Source organism: Heptranchias perlo, chromosome 5 (assembly GCF_035084215.1).
Source record: "Heptranchias perlo isolate sHepPer1 chromosome 5, sHepPer1.hap1, whole genome shotgun sequence".
In the NCBI taxonomy this organism is placed as follows: domain Eukaryota; kingdom Metazoa; phylum Chordata; class Chondrichthyes; order Hexanchiformes; family Hexanchidae; genus Heptranchias; species Heptranchias perlo.
The window spans coordinates 34,417,989-34,432,300 of NC_090329.1; the positions used below are offsets into that span (position 1 = coordinate 34,417,989).

Sequence of the window (14,312 nt, forward strand, 5' to 3'; positions counted from 1 at the left end):
TATAACAGAAACATAGAAAATAGGAGCAGGAGTAGGCTATTTGGCCCTTCGAGCCTGCTCCGCCATCCAGTATGATCATGGCTGATCCTCTATCTCAATACCATATTCCCGCTGTCTCCCCATACCCCTTTTGCCTTTTGTGTCGAGAAATCTATCGAGCTCCTTCTTAAATATAATCAGTGACTTGGCCTCCACAGCCTTCTGTGGTAGAGAATTCCACTGGTTCACCACCCTCTGAGTGAAGAAATTGCTGTGGACCATCCCCAGGGGTCGCCTCCTGCCGCTGGTTTTCCCACCTGGCAGCTGACCAATTTGTCCGGCTGCCGGAAGGGAGACTGAAGAAAAAAATTATAATGAGGTCCTGCGTTTAAATTCAGCAGGACCTCCGTGTCCCTGGCCTTGCTGAATTTCTCCCGCATTCCGCCACGCCTTCCCCGCCTCCCCATAAATATCGGGGCCTATGTAATCGCAGAAGGAAAACCAAGTGTACACAAAAAATACAAACAAAATGCATGACAACTCAATGACAATTAAAGGTTATTGATGGGCATTACTGCGAAAGTAGGCATGAGTGAATTAATAAACTAATAGAGCGCTTGCCACCACTGAATAAATTCATGCAGCAGCAGCAAATAAATAAATTAATACAGAGGCATGTATATTTTACAACTCCATCTGTGCTGTTGTTATCCTACAAATGTGTGTTGATCCTGGCTTGTGGGCAGAGCAGAGAGGAGTGTAAGTGAGAAGGGTAGCAGGATAACGGAAGAATGCGGAGGTACAATTCGGATCTGAGTTGAGCTATTTTTGGAGGCCCAAGTGTGGGAAATTGGGCCGGTAGACTAAGACTTTTGAGCAGGGTTTTGAGCAGTGATGTGGGGCTGCTTAAGAGAAATTCACTATGAAGAACAGGGCTAGCAGGAAGATTCCGGTCCCAGAGGCAAGCAGAAGAATGATGCCAGGAACACAACTGCAATCTTGGAGATGGGCCAGAAATGGGACTCTGGTCTCTGAGCCAAACCAAAAGACTGAAGAAGGGAGCAGGGAGCGTGTAACGGTTGTGCCAGGCACTGGGGCCTAAGTGGCCAAAAATTGAGGCCCTGGAGAGGGGAGGCAAGAGATGTCACATAGCAGGAAATCTAAAAGAAATAAATTCGAATTTAAAATAAATTCAAAGAAATTGAACTTTAAAACTTAACTATAGAAACTAAGGTGGCAATAGATGTGGGGGAAAGAAACTTCAGAAATTTGCTGCACGGAGCCGCCTAGTGAACAAAGCCTGCCAACATGACAACTTATCTTGACATAGGAAACTTAAATGGGAAATGTTAACATCAGGGTTTATAATGGAAAAGTGTGACAAAAGGAAGTATGGTTTTTGGACAGGAAGTGTTTGCCCTATATAAAATTTTAATATTGATCATTTAAAAAATTCTTATGGAAGTGTCTAAATGTTTTTACTGGCTAAGACCTATTGATAGGTAATGCTAGATATCCTACTCTGATTCAGCATCACTTAGCCACTCCGTAAGTCAATCTCATGGTCCCTTCAATCCAGAGTATGTCTTTACATGCCCAATGTCCATGTAAATGGCAGAGGGGCCGGGGATTAATTAGAGAACCCTTGCCACTGTACACCAGCTTACTAAAATGTACCATGTATCATCGTGTGACTCCCCTCTCTTTGGTAGATAGATTGAATGTACATTGAGGCTCAGACTATAAACCAACAGACAGTTTATTTAATAAAGAACAGGTAACTGAGCAATACTCAGTACAATGGTCCAGAATTTCCTAGAATCCTGCGACTTGCACCATAAACTATGCCATTTTGTGCTCTAATCTTCCTTTGTGAACTTATTCCAAAATGTCCTGGAATGGTAATTTGAATACGTTGAAGCAAGAATAATGGTGAATCAGGGACCTCAGAAGTGCCGCAGCTAATGGCTTAGTCCATCTACATCAATGAACTAATTAAGCAGATCAATATAGATGGCCTGAGTGATAGGATTTGAAATTCAGATTTCTATCACTATACTGAACTTGATCACTTGCAGAAAATTGTTTGCGTTATGGACACACTCAGTTGCTGTATTTGGTTTTCAGGAGTATTCTAAGTTACAGATTTTTTTTTACCTTTTATTTAGGAGATAATATTAGTAATTTAAACTACTAAAAAACTTTCCGATTAAACAAACGGGGTGAAATTTGACCTAATTTTGCCCATTTCTTGGGCACAAAACGGGGCTATGTCCCGTGTCCCAAGTTTGTCTGAAATATGTCCGATGCCATATTCGCTCGGGTGATATTCAGGTATCCCTGGTAGCTGCTTTAAATAAGCATTGGACTCCTTGCATATGCTAATGAGGGGATTAATGCCTGTTTAAGATCCCTTCACCATAATTGGTCGGAAACTGAGCAGCACATGCACCGGGCATACTCTTAGTTTTTCCAGTTCCTTGTGCACCATAAATTCCTGAAACTTTTACGGTATAAAACAAACCCAACACTGTAGATGTGCCGCTCCAATGGCGCAAGTCTCCAGAAAAGTCTGGACCGATGTATTTACATAATTTACAAACCTCACCTAGTCTTCATGATGCATATAAAAACAGTAAAAGCCCTGTTCTCTCTGTCAACATACATTAAACCGTGAAAACAGATATGTACTTGCGTGCCAAGCTGTGCCATGGAGTCAAACTAGACTCACTGCTGGCTGTAGATCGATGAGCTAAGCCCAATGTAAACTGGTAATTGGAAACTCCTGGCCACAGAATTGTCTGTGAGCTTGGTTCTTTGATCTATAATAATTCAATTGTCAACAGGTTGATACTGAAAACTGTTCATCCAGTGAACATCAGTATACTAAAACCATCTTTTATTCCAATAGGAACCAAAAACAGACTTTTGCTAATGCATATAGATTTCTCCCATCAATACCCATTCAGGCAACCTGTCTAGATTCAAAGCTGAATATGTATCAAGCAGGCTCGTCATTTGCTATGTGAACATAGGTTTTTTTACTCCTCATGCTGGTACTAGTTATTTGTAGTTGCTTTGAGATTTTGTTGTTCGATCGCTGTAGAAGCAGCATCCGGCCACAGTGGAGCCCTCGCTTGAAGCCAGTCAATCTGTTTTTCAACAAATGGGACTAACTAGTGATAGATGTCATAGCAAGGTTTCAGAACAGGAGACCACCAGAATTCTGCTGCAGCTTCTGAGATGATGGTTTTAAAAGTCCTATTGATTCCTGGTGAGAGGATTTTGTATGCCTTTCCTTTTTTGCTCCACAGCGTGGCTGATTCACAAGATTAGAATGAAGGAGACAGCTATCATTCTTCTGAGCATTTATTGGCCAAAGACAACTTGGTTGTTAGTCCTTCTGCCCTTGTTATTGATTGGCCCATCAGAATCCAATGCAGAGAGCAGACGCGCTGCCTCGAACGATGAGATGCAGCATATCAGCCTCAGAACTTCGGATTGATTTCACAACTCTTGAGAAAGTTAGCTTAGCAAACAAACATTTTTGCCAGTCAGTGGTTTCATTGTTGCTGGCATTTAGAAAAACCTGTACTATGAAAGCTAAATCATAATGTTTTGTTCATTGGGGTCTAAGTCAGGGTTTAATTGTGAAGCACATTGGTGTTCTTAAGCATGTAATCAATTACTAGTAAGGCACAGGTTCTATCATTCAGTGCATGACATTGATGGAGAAGCATTGGGGGTAACTTTCAACTTCGGCAAGGGCGTAACACTGGCAATATTGGATCAGCAGGTCGTTATACACCTCACTTAATTTCCATCGACTTCATTGCATAGAGATTAGATCCTTACCTGCTCTTAGATGAAGCAGGGAGTCATCGGAAGAAACATCAGCTGCTGTTGTCCGCTTCATGGTGGCTGTCTCTCAAGAAGAGTATTGCTAGAGGAGAAACAGGTTGCTTCTTAATTAATGATTAATGTAGAAACACTAGAAAACAGGATGAAGGAGGAAAGTCTAAAAGGAACTGAGCAGGTGAGTACACTTAAGTGTAATCAAGCCAATTGTATAGATTGGGAAGATGTGTGAAGGAAATGGAAAATGAGGAGAGCATTGAGCTTGGATCCTCATATTAATATAGATGCCCTATTGAGTGTAACCAGCACCCTCCACTGTGTCTTAATTTATATGTAGTCAGAGTTCCATGTGCTGCTTTTTTTTAATCAGAATTTTAAAAAGGCAGAAAAATTACCAGAGTAAATTATCCATTTTACTCTGAATAATGGACACACATTGTACCCTATTAATTGCTTCTGCACTGTGTTGCTCATTGGTTGGGCCTGCTTCTGGGTGTAGTGTATCTTTTAAAACATTTTTAAATTAGGCACCTACATACAGCTTGAAGTTATATGTCACTGAAGTGACCACACTTAACCTAATGGAACCTAGTTAGAAACATAAAGCTTTACTGAGAAAAAGCCTTTTGACCAATTGTACTTGTTCCCTTCACTGACTGGTATGTCCATTCAGGTGTGTCATCAGAGGAATTGCACTGTCTTAATGCTTCATAGAAGATCCGTAACAGTATCGCACTTCTATCACGTTATAGATTTCTCTTATAGGCTTGCTCCTGTGTAAACTGATTCTTTGATTTCTCATACCCGATTTATACTGTTCTGAGGTTATATCATCTCAAAACCTGACTTATTAAGCAATATTAAATTGTGAGTTAAATGGCAGTTTAACATTGAGGTAGGGGTAGAGTAGTGTAGTGGTTATGTTACTGGATGGTAATCCAGAGACCTGGACTAATAATCCATTCCCACCAAGGCTGTTTGTGAATTTAAATCAGTTTATAAAAATCTGGAAATAAAAAACCTGGTATCAGTAAAAGTGACCATGAAGCTTTTGGATTGTCATAAAAACCCAACTAATTCGCTAATGTCCTTTTGCAAAAAAAACCTGATATCGATGATCATTGAACATGTTTGGTGCCCTGACAGTATTCCAACAGGGGTCACTGCAGGTTTCGTAGTGCTCCATGTGCAGGGTCTTTCTCTCGTTCAGTACTGCATCCAGGATTTACATTTGTAGATATTACTACATTCTTTTGTATCATTGGGTTTTATATAAATGTAAATTTCTAGTTTTCCTTGCAGCATTATAGGAAATTATTTTACAGCTGAGATCAGTTTACTAACTTTTTTTTGACCAGGATTATTCTATTGTTTGAGAGCCCTAAGTAGGACAAAGTCAGCATGGCTTTATGAAGGGGAAGTCATGTCTGACAAATTTGCTTGAGTTCTTTGAGGACATAACGTACAGGGTGGAAAAAGGGGAACCAGTGGACGTAGTGTACTTAGACTTCCAGAAGGCATTTGACAAGGTGCCACATAAAAGATTATTGCTCAAGATAAAGAATCACTGGATTGGGGGTAATATTCTGGCATGGGTGGAGGATTGGTTATCTAACAGGAAGCAGAGAGTTGGGATAAATGGTTCATTCTCGGACTGGCAACCAGTAGCCAGTGGTGTTCCGCAGGGGTCGGTGCTGGGTCCCCAACTCTTTACAATCTATATTAACGATTTGGAGGAGGGGACCAAGTGTAACATATCAAAGTTTGCAGATGATACAAAGATGGGAGGGAAAGTAGAGAGTGAGGAGGACATAAAAAACCTACAAGGGGATATAGACAGGCTGGGTAAGTGGGTGGAGATTTGGCAGATGCAATACAATATTGGAAAATGTGAGGTTATGCACTTTGGCAGGAAAAATCAGAGAGCAAGTTATTATCTTAATGGCAAGAAACTGGAAAGTACTGCAGTACAAAGGGATCTGGGGGTCCTAGTGCGAGAAAATCATAAAGTTAGTATGCAGGTGCAGCAGGTGATCAAGAAGGCCAACGGAATGTTGGCTTTTATTGCTAGGGGGATAGAATATAAAAACAGGGAGGTATTGCTGCAGTTATATAAGGTATTGGTGAGACCGCACCTGGAATACTGCATACAGTTTTGGTCTCCATACTTAAGAAAAGACATACTTGCTCTCGAGGCAGTACAAAGAAGGTTCACTCGGTTAATCCCGGGGATGAGGGGGCGGACATATGAGGAGAGGTTGAGTAGATTGGGACTCTACTCATTGGAGTTCAGAAGAATGAGAGGCGATCTTATTGAAACATATAAGATTGTGAAGGGGCTCGATCGGGTGGATGCGGTAAGGATGTTCCCAAGGATGGGTGAAACTAGAACGAGGGGGCATAATCTTAGAATAAGGGGCTGCTCTTTCAAAACTGAGATGAGGAGAAACTTCTTCACTCAGAGGGTAGTAGGTCTGTGGAATTTGCTGCCCCAGGAAGCTGTGGAAGCTACATCATTAAATAAATTTAAAACAGAAATAGACAGTTTCCTAGAAGCAAAGGGAATTAGGGGTTACGGGGAGCGGGCAGGAAATTGGACAAGAAGCTGAGTTCGGATCGGTCAAGGCCCTGTGGGTGGCAGAGCGGGCCCAGGGGCTGAGTGGCCGGGTCCTGCTCCTACTTCTTGTGTTCTTTAGATTTGTGGTTGGGATCAGATCAGCCATGATCTTATTGAATGGCGGAGCAGGCTCGAGGGGCCGATTGGCCTACTCCTCCTATTTCTTATGTTCTCTTTTTAAATTAATGTAGTCTGGTTGTGAGTTTTAACAACACACCTATTGCTGTAAATGATACCAGTCAAGTGTGTACTTACCATCTTTGCTATGTATGTATGTTTTAATTTAAAAATAGTTCTGTAACTTTTTTTTAAAAAAGAAATTGAGAAATAAGTTTACACTATAGAAAGATGAATGTAAATATTTTCCTGAAGAGGTTACTATTTTTAAAAACTATGTCCATTTACCGGTCCTGCTGTTTACCGCAGGCAGGCTGAAAAGTGACTGTTATGCCTAGGAGCATTTCTCCCACCCACTTATGCTTCATGTTTGCTAGCACTCTCCATACAGCATGCAGCTGTGAATGAGTGTTATTGATCTCCATGCAGCATGCTGAAACTAAATAATTTAGTATTATTGTCCCTATGCATTGCTAGGGTGCAGATTTATGAGATCAGAACAAAATTAAAAAGCCCCAAAAACATTTTCACAATACATCAGTGAAGCAAACGCTGGAAAAAAAACACAATTATGCCAGTGTTTTTTGTGGTTTAGTGAATTGGAACACTGTTGATTCACCTGAGATCTGGCTTTGAATTTAGCCCTGAATGATGAAAGTCATCTCTCTGACAGCTGTAAAGTGTCTAAGAAAAAATGGTTTGAGAAGTTTCAGTCCAGTTCCACAGCACCAAACTGCCTATAATTCTGCACTAAACAGACAGTTGTTCTCAGAGCTGTCGTAAGAACAGCTAGTGTAGGAAATGAAGATGTCACGCTAGTGAGCATTCTTCTGATGGGCCTTGGTAACTTTTTGGAACAGATTTTGTTGATTCCTTCCCCTCTCCCCAGCCCTTACCTTGCATTATTTCCCAGTACTCAATTTGTTGCAATAAATTGTGTGTTCAGTCCCTTCAGAATGTATATCCTACAAAGAAGACAAACAATGATTTTCATTATCCTTTTGCACTAGTATCCTATGAATAATGCATCGTGTTTTGGGGTTCTTGCCATCAAGATGGCTTTCTGAAGGTTGGCTTTTTGTTTGTGATCTGTTATAGTTTTAAAAAAACTTGACAAAACTATGAATTTCGGCATGAAGGTTCAGTGATGTCACAACTTGTCTCCATAATGAGTGTTTGAAGGAATGTTGGCCCAGAATTTCCTGGGACTTTTGCGCCGCTCCGCCAATACCTTTGCCGAAACTGTGCAAAATTCGGTCCCACCAATTAAGTCAATGGCGATTATAAATATCCTGGATTTACGTTAGTTTTCACGCCACAGCTACTTAGACTGAAAAATAATGGCACAGGTGAATGTATGACTTCAAAATAATTGATTAGAATAAAATCTCTGCTCTTAGCTAAAGCCCATCAAAACACCTCTTCGCCATTGTACATTAAGTTTAGTGTATATTGTGTGCATGGTGTAGGGCACTGAAGTGCCTGAACATGCCATTGATAAAAGTGAGAGTGGGGGAGAAATTCGTAACGCACTCGCAGCATGCACCAGAAGCCCGAAGCTCAATCGAAATTGGGCCTTGAGCCTCATCTGAATAATTCCGATGAGCTGCGGGTGCCTGTTGGGTCTCCTGAGGCAGCTCAGTGTTTTCCACTAGATCAATTTGGGCCTGCTGTGATAAGGAGGTGAATGGGAGGGGAGAAAGCACGGAATGGCAGCGGCCCCCCGATCCTGCTCCCCCTGGCACCACATTAAGGTATGTTTTTTAAAAAAAAGTTGCTTTTATGTTGGTAACCTCCAGCAGTCCCTTTTAAGGAATACTTGTTAAGCCATAGAAGGAACCGGAAAAACTGAGTGGAGCATGCACCTCTCTGTTTCTGACCAAATTTGGAGAGGGGTCCTTAACCAGGCATTAGGCCCCTCACTAATATATACAAGGCGCCTGAAGTCTGTTTACGGCAACTGGCAAGCCAATATGGCATGAGACATATTTCAGTCGCCTTTGGGGTGCAAGACATAGCTCCCAAAATTGGACCTTTTTGCCCCCGTTTTGCGCTTGAGAAATGGATGAAACAAGGTCCGACTTCACCCCCCATTTATTTAATCTGAAACTTTTTAGGTAGTTTAAATCATCTCAGCCCCAGGACATTGCTGCAGGAGTTCCTCAGGGCAGTGTCCTAGGCCCAACCATCCTCAGCTGCTTCATCAATGTCCAGGCTTGGGCTCATAAGTGGCAAGTAACATTCGCGCCAGTCAAGTGCCAGGCAATGACCATCTCCAACAAGAGTCTAACCACCTCCCCTTGACATTCAACGGCATTACCATCGCCGAATCCCCCACCATGAACATCCTGGGGGTCACCATTGACCAGAAACTTAACTGGACCAGCCACATAAATACTGTGGCTACGAGAGCAGGTCAGAGGCTGGGTATTCTGCGTGAGTGACTCACCACCTGACTCCCCAAAGCCTTTTCATCTACAAGGCACAAGTCAGGAGTGTGATGGAATACTCTCCACTTGGCTGGATGAGTGCAGCTCCAACAACACTCAAGAAGCTCGACACCATCCAGGACAAAGCAGCCCGCTTTTTTGGCACCCCATCCACCACCCTAAACATTCACTCCGTTCACCACCGGCGCACAGTGGCTGCAGTGTGTACCATCCACAGGATGCACTGCAGCAACTCGCCAAGGCTTCTTCGACAGCACCTCCCAAACCCGCAACCTCTACCAACCAGAAGGACAAGAGCAGCAGGCACATGGGAAGAACACCACCTGCACGTTCCCCTCCAAGTCACACACCATCCCGACTTGGAAATATATCGCCGTTCCTTCATCGTCGCTGGGTCAAAATCCTGGAACTCCCTTCCTAACAGCACTGTGGGAGAACCTTCACCACACGGACTGCAGCGGTTCAAGAAGGCGGCTCACCACCACCTTCTCAAGGGCAATTAGAGATGGGCAATAAATGCTGGCCTCGCCAGCGATGCCCACATCCCATGAAACAAATTTTAAAAAAATTACTGGTGTCATCTGCTAAATAAATGGTAAAAAATATATAAATCTTGTACCTTTAAGAATATTCCTGAAAATAGCAGCTGAGTGTGTCCATATCTCAAACAATTTTCTGCAAGTGATCAAGTTCAGTATAGTGAAAAGATTTGAAATTCAGAATTCTATGACTCGGGTCATGCCAATATTGATCTGATTAATTGATGTAGATGGGGTAAGCCGTTGGCTGCGTGCTTCTGTGGACCCTGATTCACCATTATGCCCACTGTATTCAAATTACTATTCCAGGAAATTCTGGAGTAAGTTTTCAAAGGGACGAGGTGGACACAAAGCAGCGTAATTGATGGCGTAAGTTGCAGATCATGCCGTTCTGGGTAATCGTGTACCTATTGTATCGGTTCTTGTCAAACAATCATCAAAAGTTCATTAATCTAGCTTCTCAGATGTTGGAAATGGCAACACAGACAACACAATTTTTACAAATATAGATCCCATGCAAAGGAGTATTTTTGTTCTGGCAATTGCATTGGTTGCTGGAGATCAAGATTACTTGATGAAAATGTCAGGCTGACTGTGTTTCACAGCTACATTATAATTTAAGATTGCTATTTAGTAATCTAGGCTAGTCTGTTGCAAAATTAAGTTAGTCATGATTCACAGAATGAGAAAAATATGAAGTGTAAAAGCAGCAGTTCAAATTTGAACTTGGACCAAATTGTTCATTTTTGATAATTTGCTTATTGGTAAAGTACCTAGATTATTGGAGTTTGAAATTAGTATGGAGATTGTATTAGTTTTCCTGTGGTGCAGTCATAAACCAGCAGACTGTAGAAATAAAGCATAGTTACTGCAGGCAGAAAATATTCTGTGCCATTTAACTTTTGGAAGAAAAGGGAGCTAAGAGGCAGTGGGGACAATTTTTGAATTGCCACCCACCCTTTTCTTGCCTGAAAAGCAGGCAGCCAGCAGAGGAGAAACAGGCGGCAGGGGGCAACCTTAGTCACCCCTTGGACTCTTAAGGTCCACCTGATGCAATTTTCAGGCAGGCCTGAAACAGGCCTGTTTTAGGCGTGAGGCTGTTTACATATGCAAACCAGTGTCCTATACAGATAGCAATTTTGAAGTACGGATGGCCGGATCAAGCACTGCGCACGACCTGCCCATTTGTACCGGGCGGTAAGTGAGCTAACCAGTGGTCTTAAAGGCACTGTTTGTGACTGCTACACAGAAGGGCCCCAACTCTCTCTCTCTTTTAGTTTTGTGGGGTCAGGAGGAAAAGCATTCCCCCCCCCCCCCCCGGTCGATAGCTTTGAGTGGGCAGTGAGGTTCACACTAGCAATTGCCCACACTGCAAGTTTCCACTGTAGACTACGTCACTAAGGAAGATTTGACACACTCCCGTAGAAGAGGGCAGTTGACTGGTAGAACATTGCTTTCACCCACCTCTGGTGGACCCTCAGTACACAAGTAAAAATACATTCAAAGGAACTGCCATTTAATTATATTGAGTCTAGGTTTACTGTGAATGCAGACAGTGTTCATACTTTGAGGTGTGTTTTTATCTCTATCGCATCAGGAGAACAAGAGTCAAAGCTATTCGTCCTCTTCTACTGTTCTCTTTCTTTCTCCCCGCACCCCCCCCCCCCCCTCGAATCCTAGATATTGGATTTTGGCTGGTGTTTCAATATGGGGCACATTACGGGGTACATTTTAACTTGGGCAGCCTGGCATAAACAGGGTGGTCATAGCCCGAAAATGATTTACTGGCCCATTTACACCGGTGTTCTGATGGCCACCATCCTCAAAGGGGCCTTTCACTGGGCGGCCAGATGCCCACCTGTTTCAGGTGGTAGGTTCTTCTGATAAGCAAAATCGGAATGCTATGACATACACAGGACCCCGGTCGCAATTCTGACAGACGGTACAGCAGAAGAGGCACCAAAAAAGTAAGTTTAAAATTATTTTTGTGGGAACAGAACTGCTCCCCTCCTCCACGACTGCACCCCCCCCCCCCCCCCCAACCAACCTCACAGACCTACTTGCGTGTCGATTGGGTCAGCCTCCAGCCTGCTCGATATTGTGCCGGCCCAGAACCAGCAAGCAGCTCGCGTCCCTTTGGTATCTGCATGGTAATGAGGCCCTGGCATCTTGCTGCCTGATGGTTTAAAATCTACCCCCACACTTAGCATAATTGCGTTCTTATGTTAATACTTGGGCACTTTTCAGCATGGAAGACTGGTGAGCATTTGTGACCAGTTGATCTCTGTCCCTCCCTCCTCCCTCCCCCCCCCCCCCCCCCCACCAAAGCACAGGTGCCTACCCTGAATGAGATCAGCTAACTTGAAACAGACTGGGAATCAAACCAGGGGTCTTCCGATCTGTGGCTCGGTTACACATCCCCTTTACCAAATGAACCGTTGGGGAGCCAGAAGAGGAAAAGTGTTACATTCTGTGTTTTTAAAAAAAACTTGCATTTTCTATTTGTATTCAGGTTTGTTTTTTTTATTTTGAAAGCTTTATGTTGTATTTCACCTGCCCATTTACTTTATTTATTGGGAATACAATGGTCTTCCCACTGCCACAGTGGTCATCTTCCAATGCATATTCAGTTTTAGATAATAAAAATTCAACTTGTTTTCTTTTTGTCTGTGACATTAATTGTGGAGAGAAACCATATTATGTTTCTATTGTACCTCTCGTGTAATAGGTTACCAGGAACAGCCATTGAAGTGGATAATATAAGTGGGTTGGAATGGCTTGTGGATAGAGAAGGGATTGAGGGATATAGAGTGGTTATTGTGGGGTTGAAATCAATTTTGTAAAAGCATTTTTGTGCCAAATTACCTTTTCATGTTACTAAAAATTCAAAATTGTTACGGCCTCAATAATATGTGTACCTTGCGATTTAAATTGGGTGCCTCAATATTGTACTTCTCCTGTACATAGATTGGTGACATCAAAACAGCTGAGAAATATTTTGAAGAAGTTGAGAAAGTGTGTCCAAAGTTAGGAAGTGAATTGCAGCAGAATATAATCATTCAGATGAACAGGTAAGTCATACAAAATATATTTTCAAATGTGTAAATTCCAGTTCGTGGTCTGGGTGCCGTCGTTTCATATGGTGTTCAAAAACCTTGTTTTAAGTATGGAGGGTGTGATGAAGTATGACCAGCTGTTTCACAGTTTGTATTCCACAAGAGATGCTGGTAGTATTAATTACAGGGGGCAAAATCTGCCACAAGTGGAAGCCATATTAACCTCCTGGCCGTGCAGAATTCTGTCCATGGAGGAAAAAATTATAGAGCTGCTTGATGGCTCGGCAGAGGGCAGTTTATTTTTATAATGGACATTCCGCTGTCCTTTAATAGTTTGCCGAACCTTACCATCACTGAGCTTGCATCATGACCCTGAGATAGCAATGATCATGGCTAATTCTTGTGCTTTTGTACTTTTCCAATTCCTGTGTTCCACATGTCTCCTTATCAAATTTGTGTTCCCTTATTCTTTGTGTATTTATATATTTGTTGACTCCAGTCCTTTGGTTCAGATTTGAACTGTGAAGCAGTTAATTTTGTTGTGTTCTTCTGGACTAGATTGTTATGTTTTGATTCTTTTCTTCAGTTATCTTTTAATTTTAATGACTTTAAGAATGTATTTCAACTTGTAAACTCTGATTTGTTGCCATCTGCAACAATATCCTCAAAGTCTAAACAAGTTTTTAATTGTAACTGATTTTTTAAAATAACTTTCACTAAAAACTGCACTACAATGGCAGAACAGGGAAGTTTGCAGGTGTATTTCAAATCACTGCAGAGTGGTAAAAACGAGGTTCATAACCGCTGTCTCCTGACAGAACATCCCAATTTCCACAGAGGAAGGACAAGCAGAGCCAATCAGCCCAAGCTGCTTTAATGTATCTTCAAGCAGCTTTTTTACTGAACAATATTGGTAGAGGTCTAGCAGCAGGCTATCTGTCTCCATCATGGCATGGGGAAAGCGTGGCTGGAAATTAATGCTGGTCTGTTAGTGCATAATTGCAACATTGTGCTCCCACAAACTGGAATCTTGTGTGGGTTTTTAGAAATCACCACCACCACCAGGCTTTTGTGTGCAGCTACCTGTGTGTCTGGGGTTTTGGGGAGGAGGAATATAACTTCAAAAAGGCGGGAGAGAAAACCTGCAGAAGAGATGTTGGTTGGTTTGACTATCAAAATTGATAAATTAAACTAGTTCAGGCTACCTACCAACACACACCTTCCAACCCCAGGGCATTCAGCTTCCCCTAAACCACATGTTTTGCACTCTGTTTGAAACATCCTCCATAGCCTTTAACTCACTCCTGTGTATTTGCTATTTTTATACTGAAATAAATTTAAAATGTGGCGGCAGCTAAGGGATGACAGGGCACAGCTTCTGGTAATCACATGACTCAGAGGGCATTACAACCCTTTATGGTGCTGAATATTAGCATGTTTCAAGTCCTGCAAGGGTGCTTTATTTTTAATGCATTATGGTGCTACATTCTGCTGCTATATAGCATTCCTTGCATATGCCATGACTGAAGAGAAAAGTAGGTTTTTACTGAGGAGTTAACTGAAAATTTCTAACACAGTAATGACTTGCTTCGTATAACAAAAAGCAAATCTGTGAAGTAGATCCATCTCCCTTTTCCCCTGCCAAGAGGTATAGAGGAGCTGGCTTAAATTCTGAGCATAATGTATGTGAGTTTTA

General features: G+C 42.2%; 1 protein-coding gene across 4 annotated transcripts in view; it reads left to right on the forward strand.

Annotated features, from left to right (window-relative positions):
• Positions 1–14,312, forward strand: part of trappc12 (trafficking protein particle complex subunit 12) — a 101,001-nt gene that overhangs the window by 84,686 nt on the left and 2,003 nt on the right. For all 4 annotated transcript variants that reach the window (XM_067984206.1, XM_067984204.1, XM_067984205.1 and 1 more), the window contains one exon: positions 12,528–12,631. In XM_067984206.1, coding sequence (XP_067840307.1) covers positions 12,528–12,631 — 104 coding nt within the window. The remainder of the gene's footprint in view (positions 1–12,527; positions 12,632–14,312) is intronic.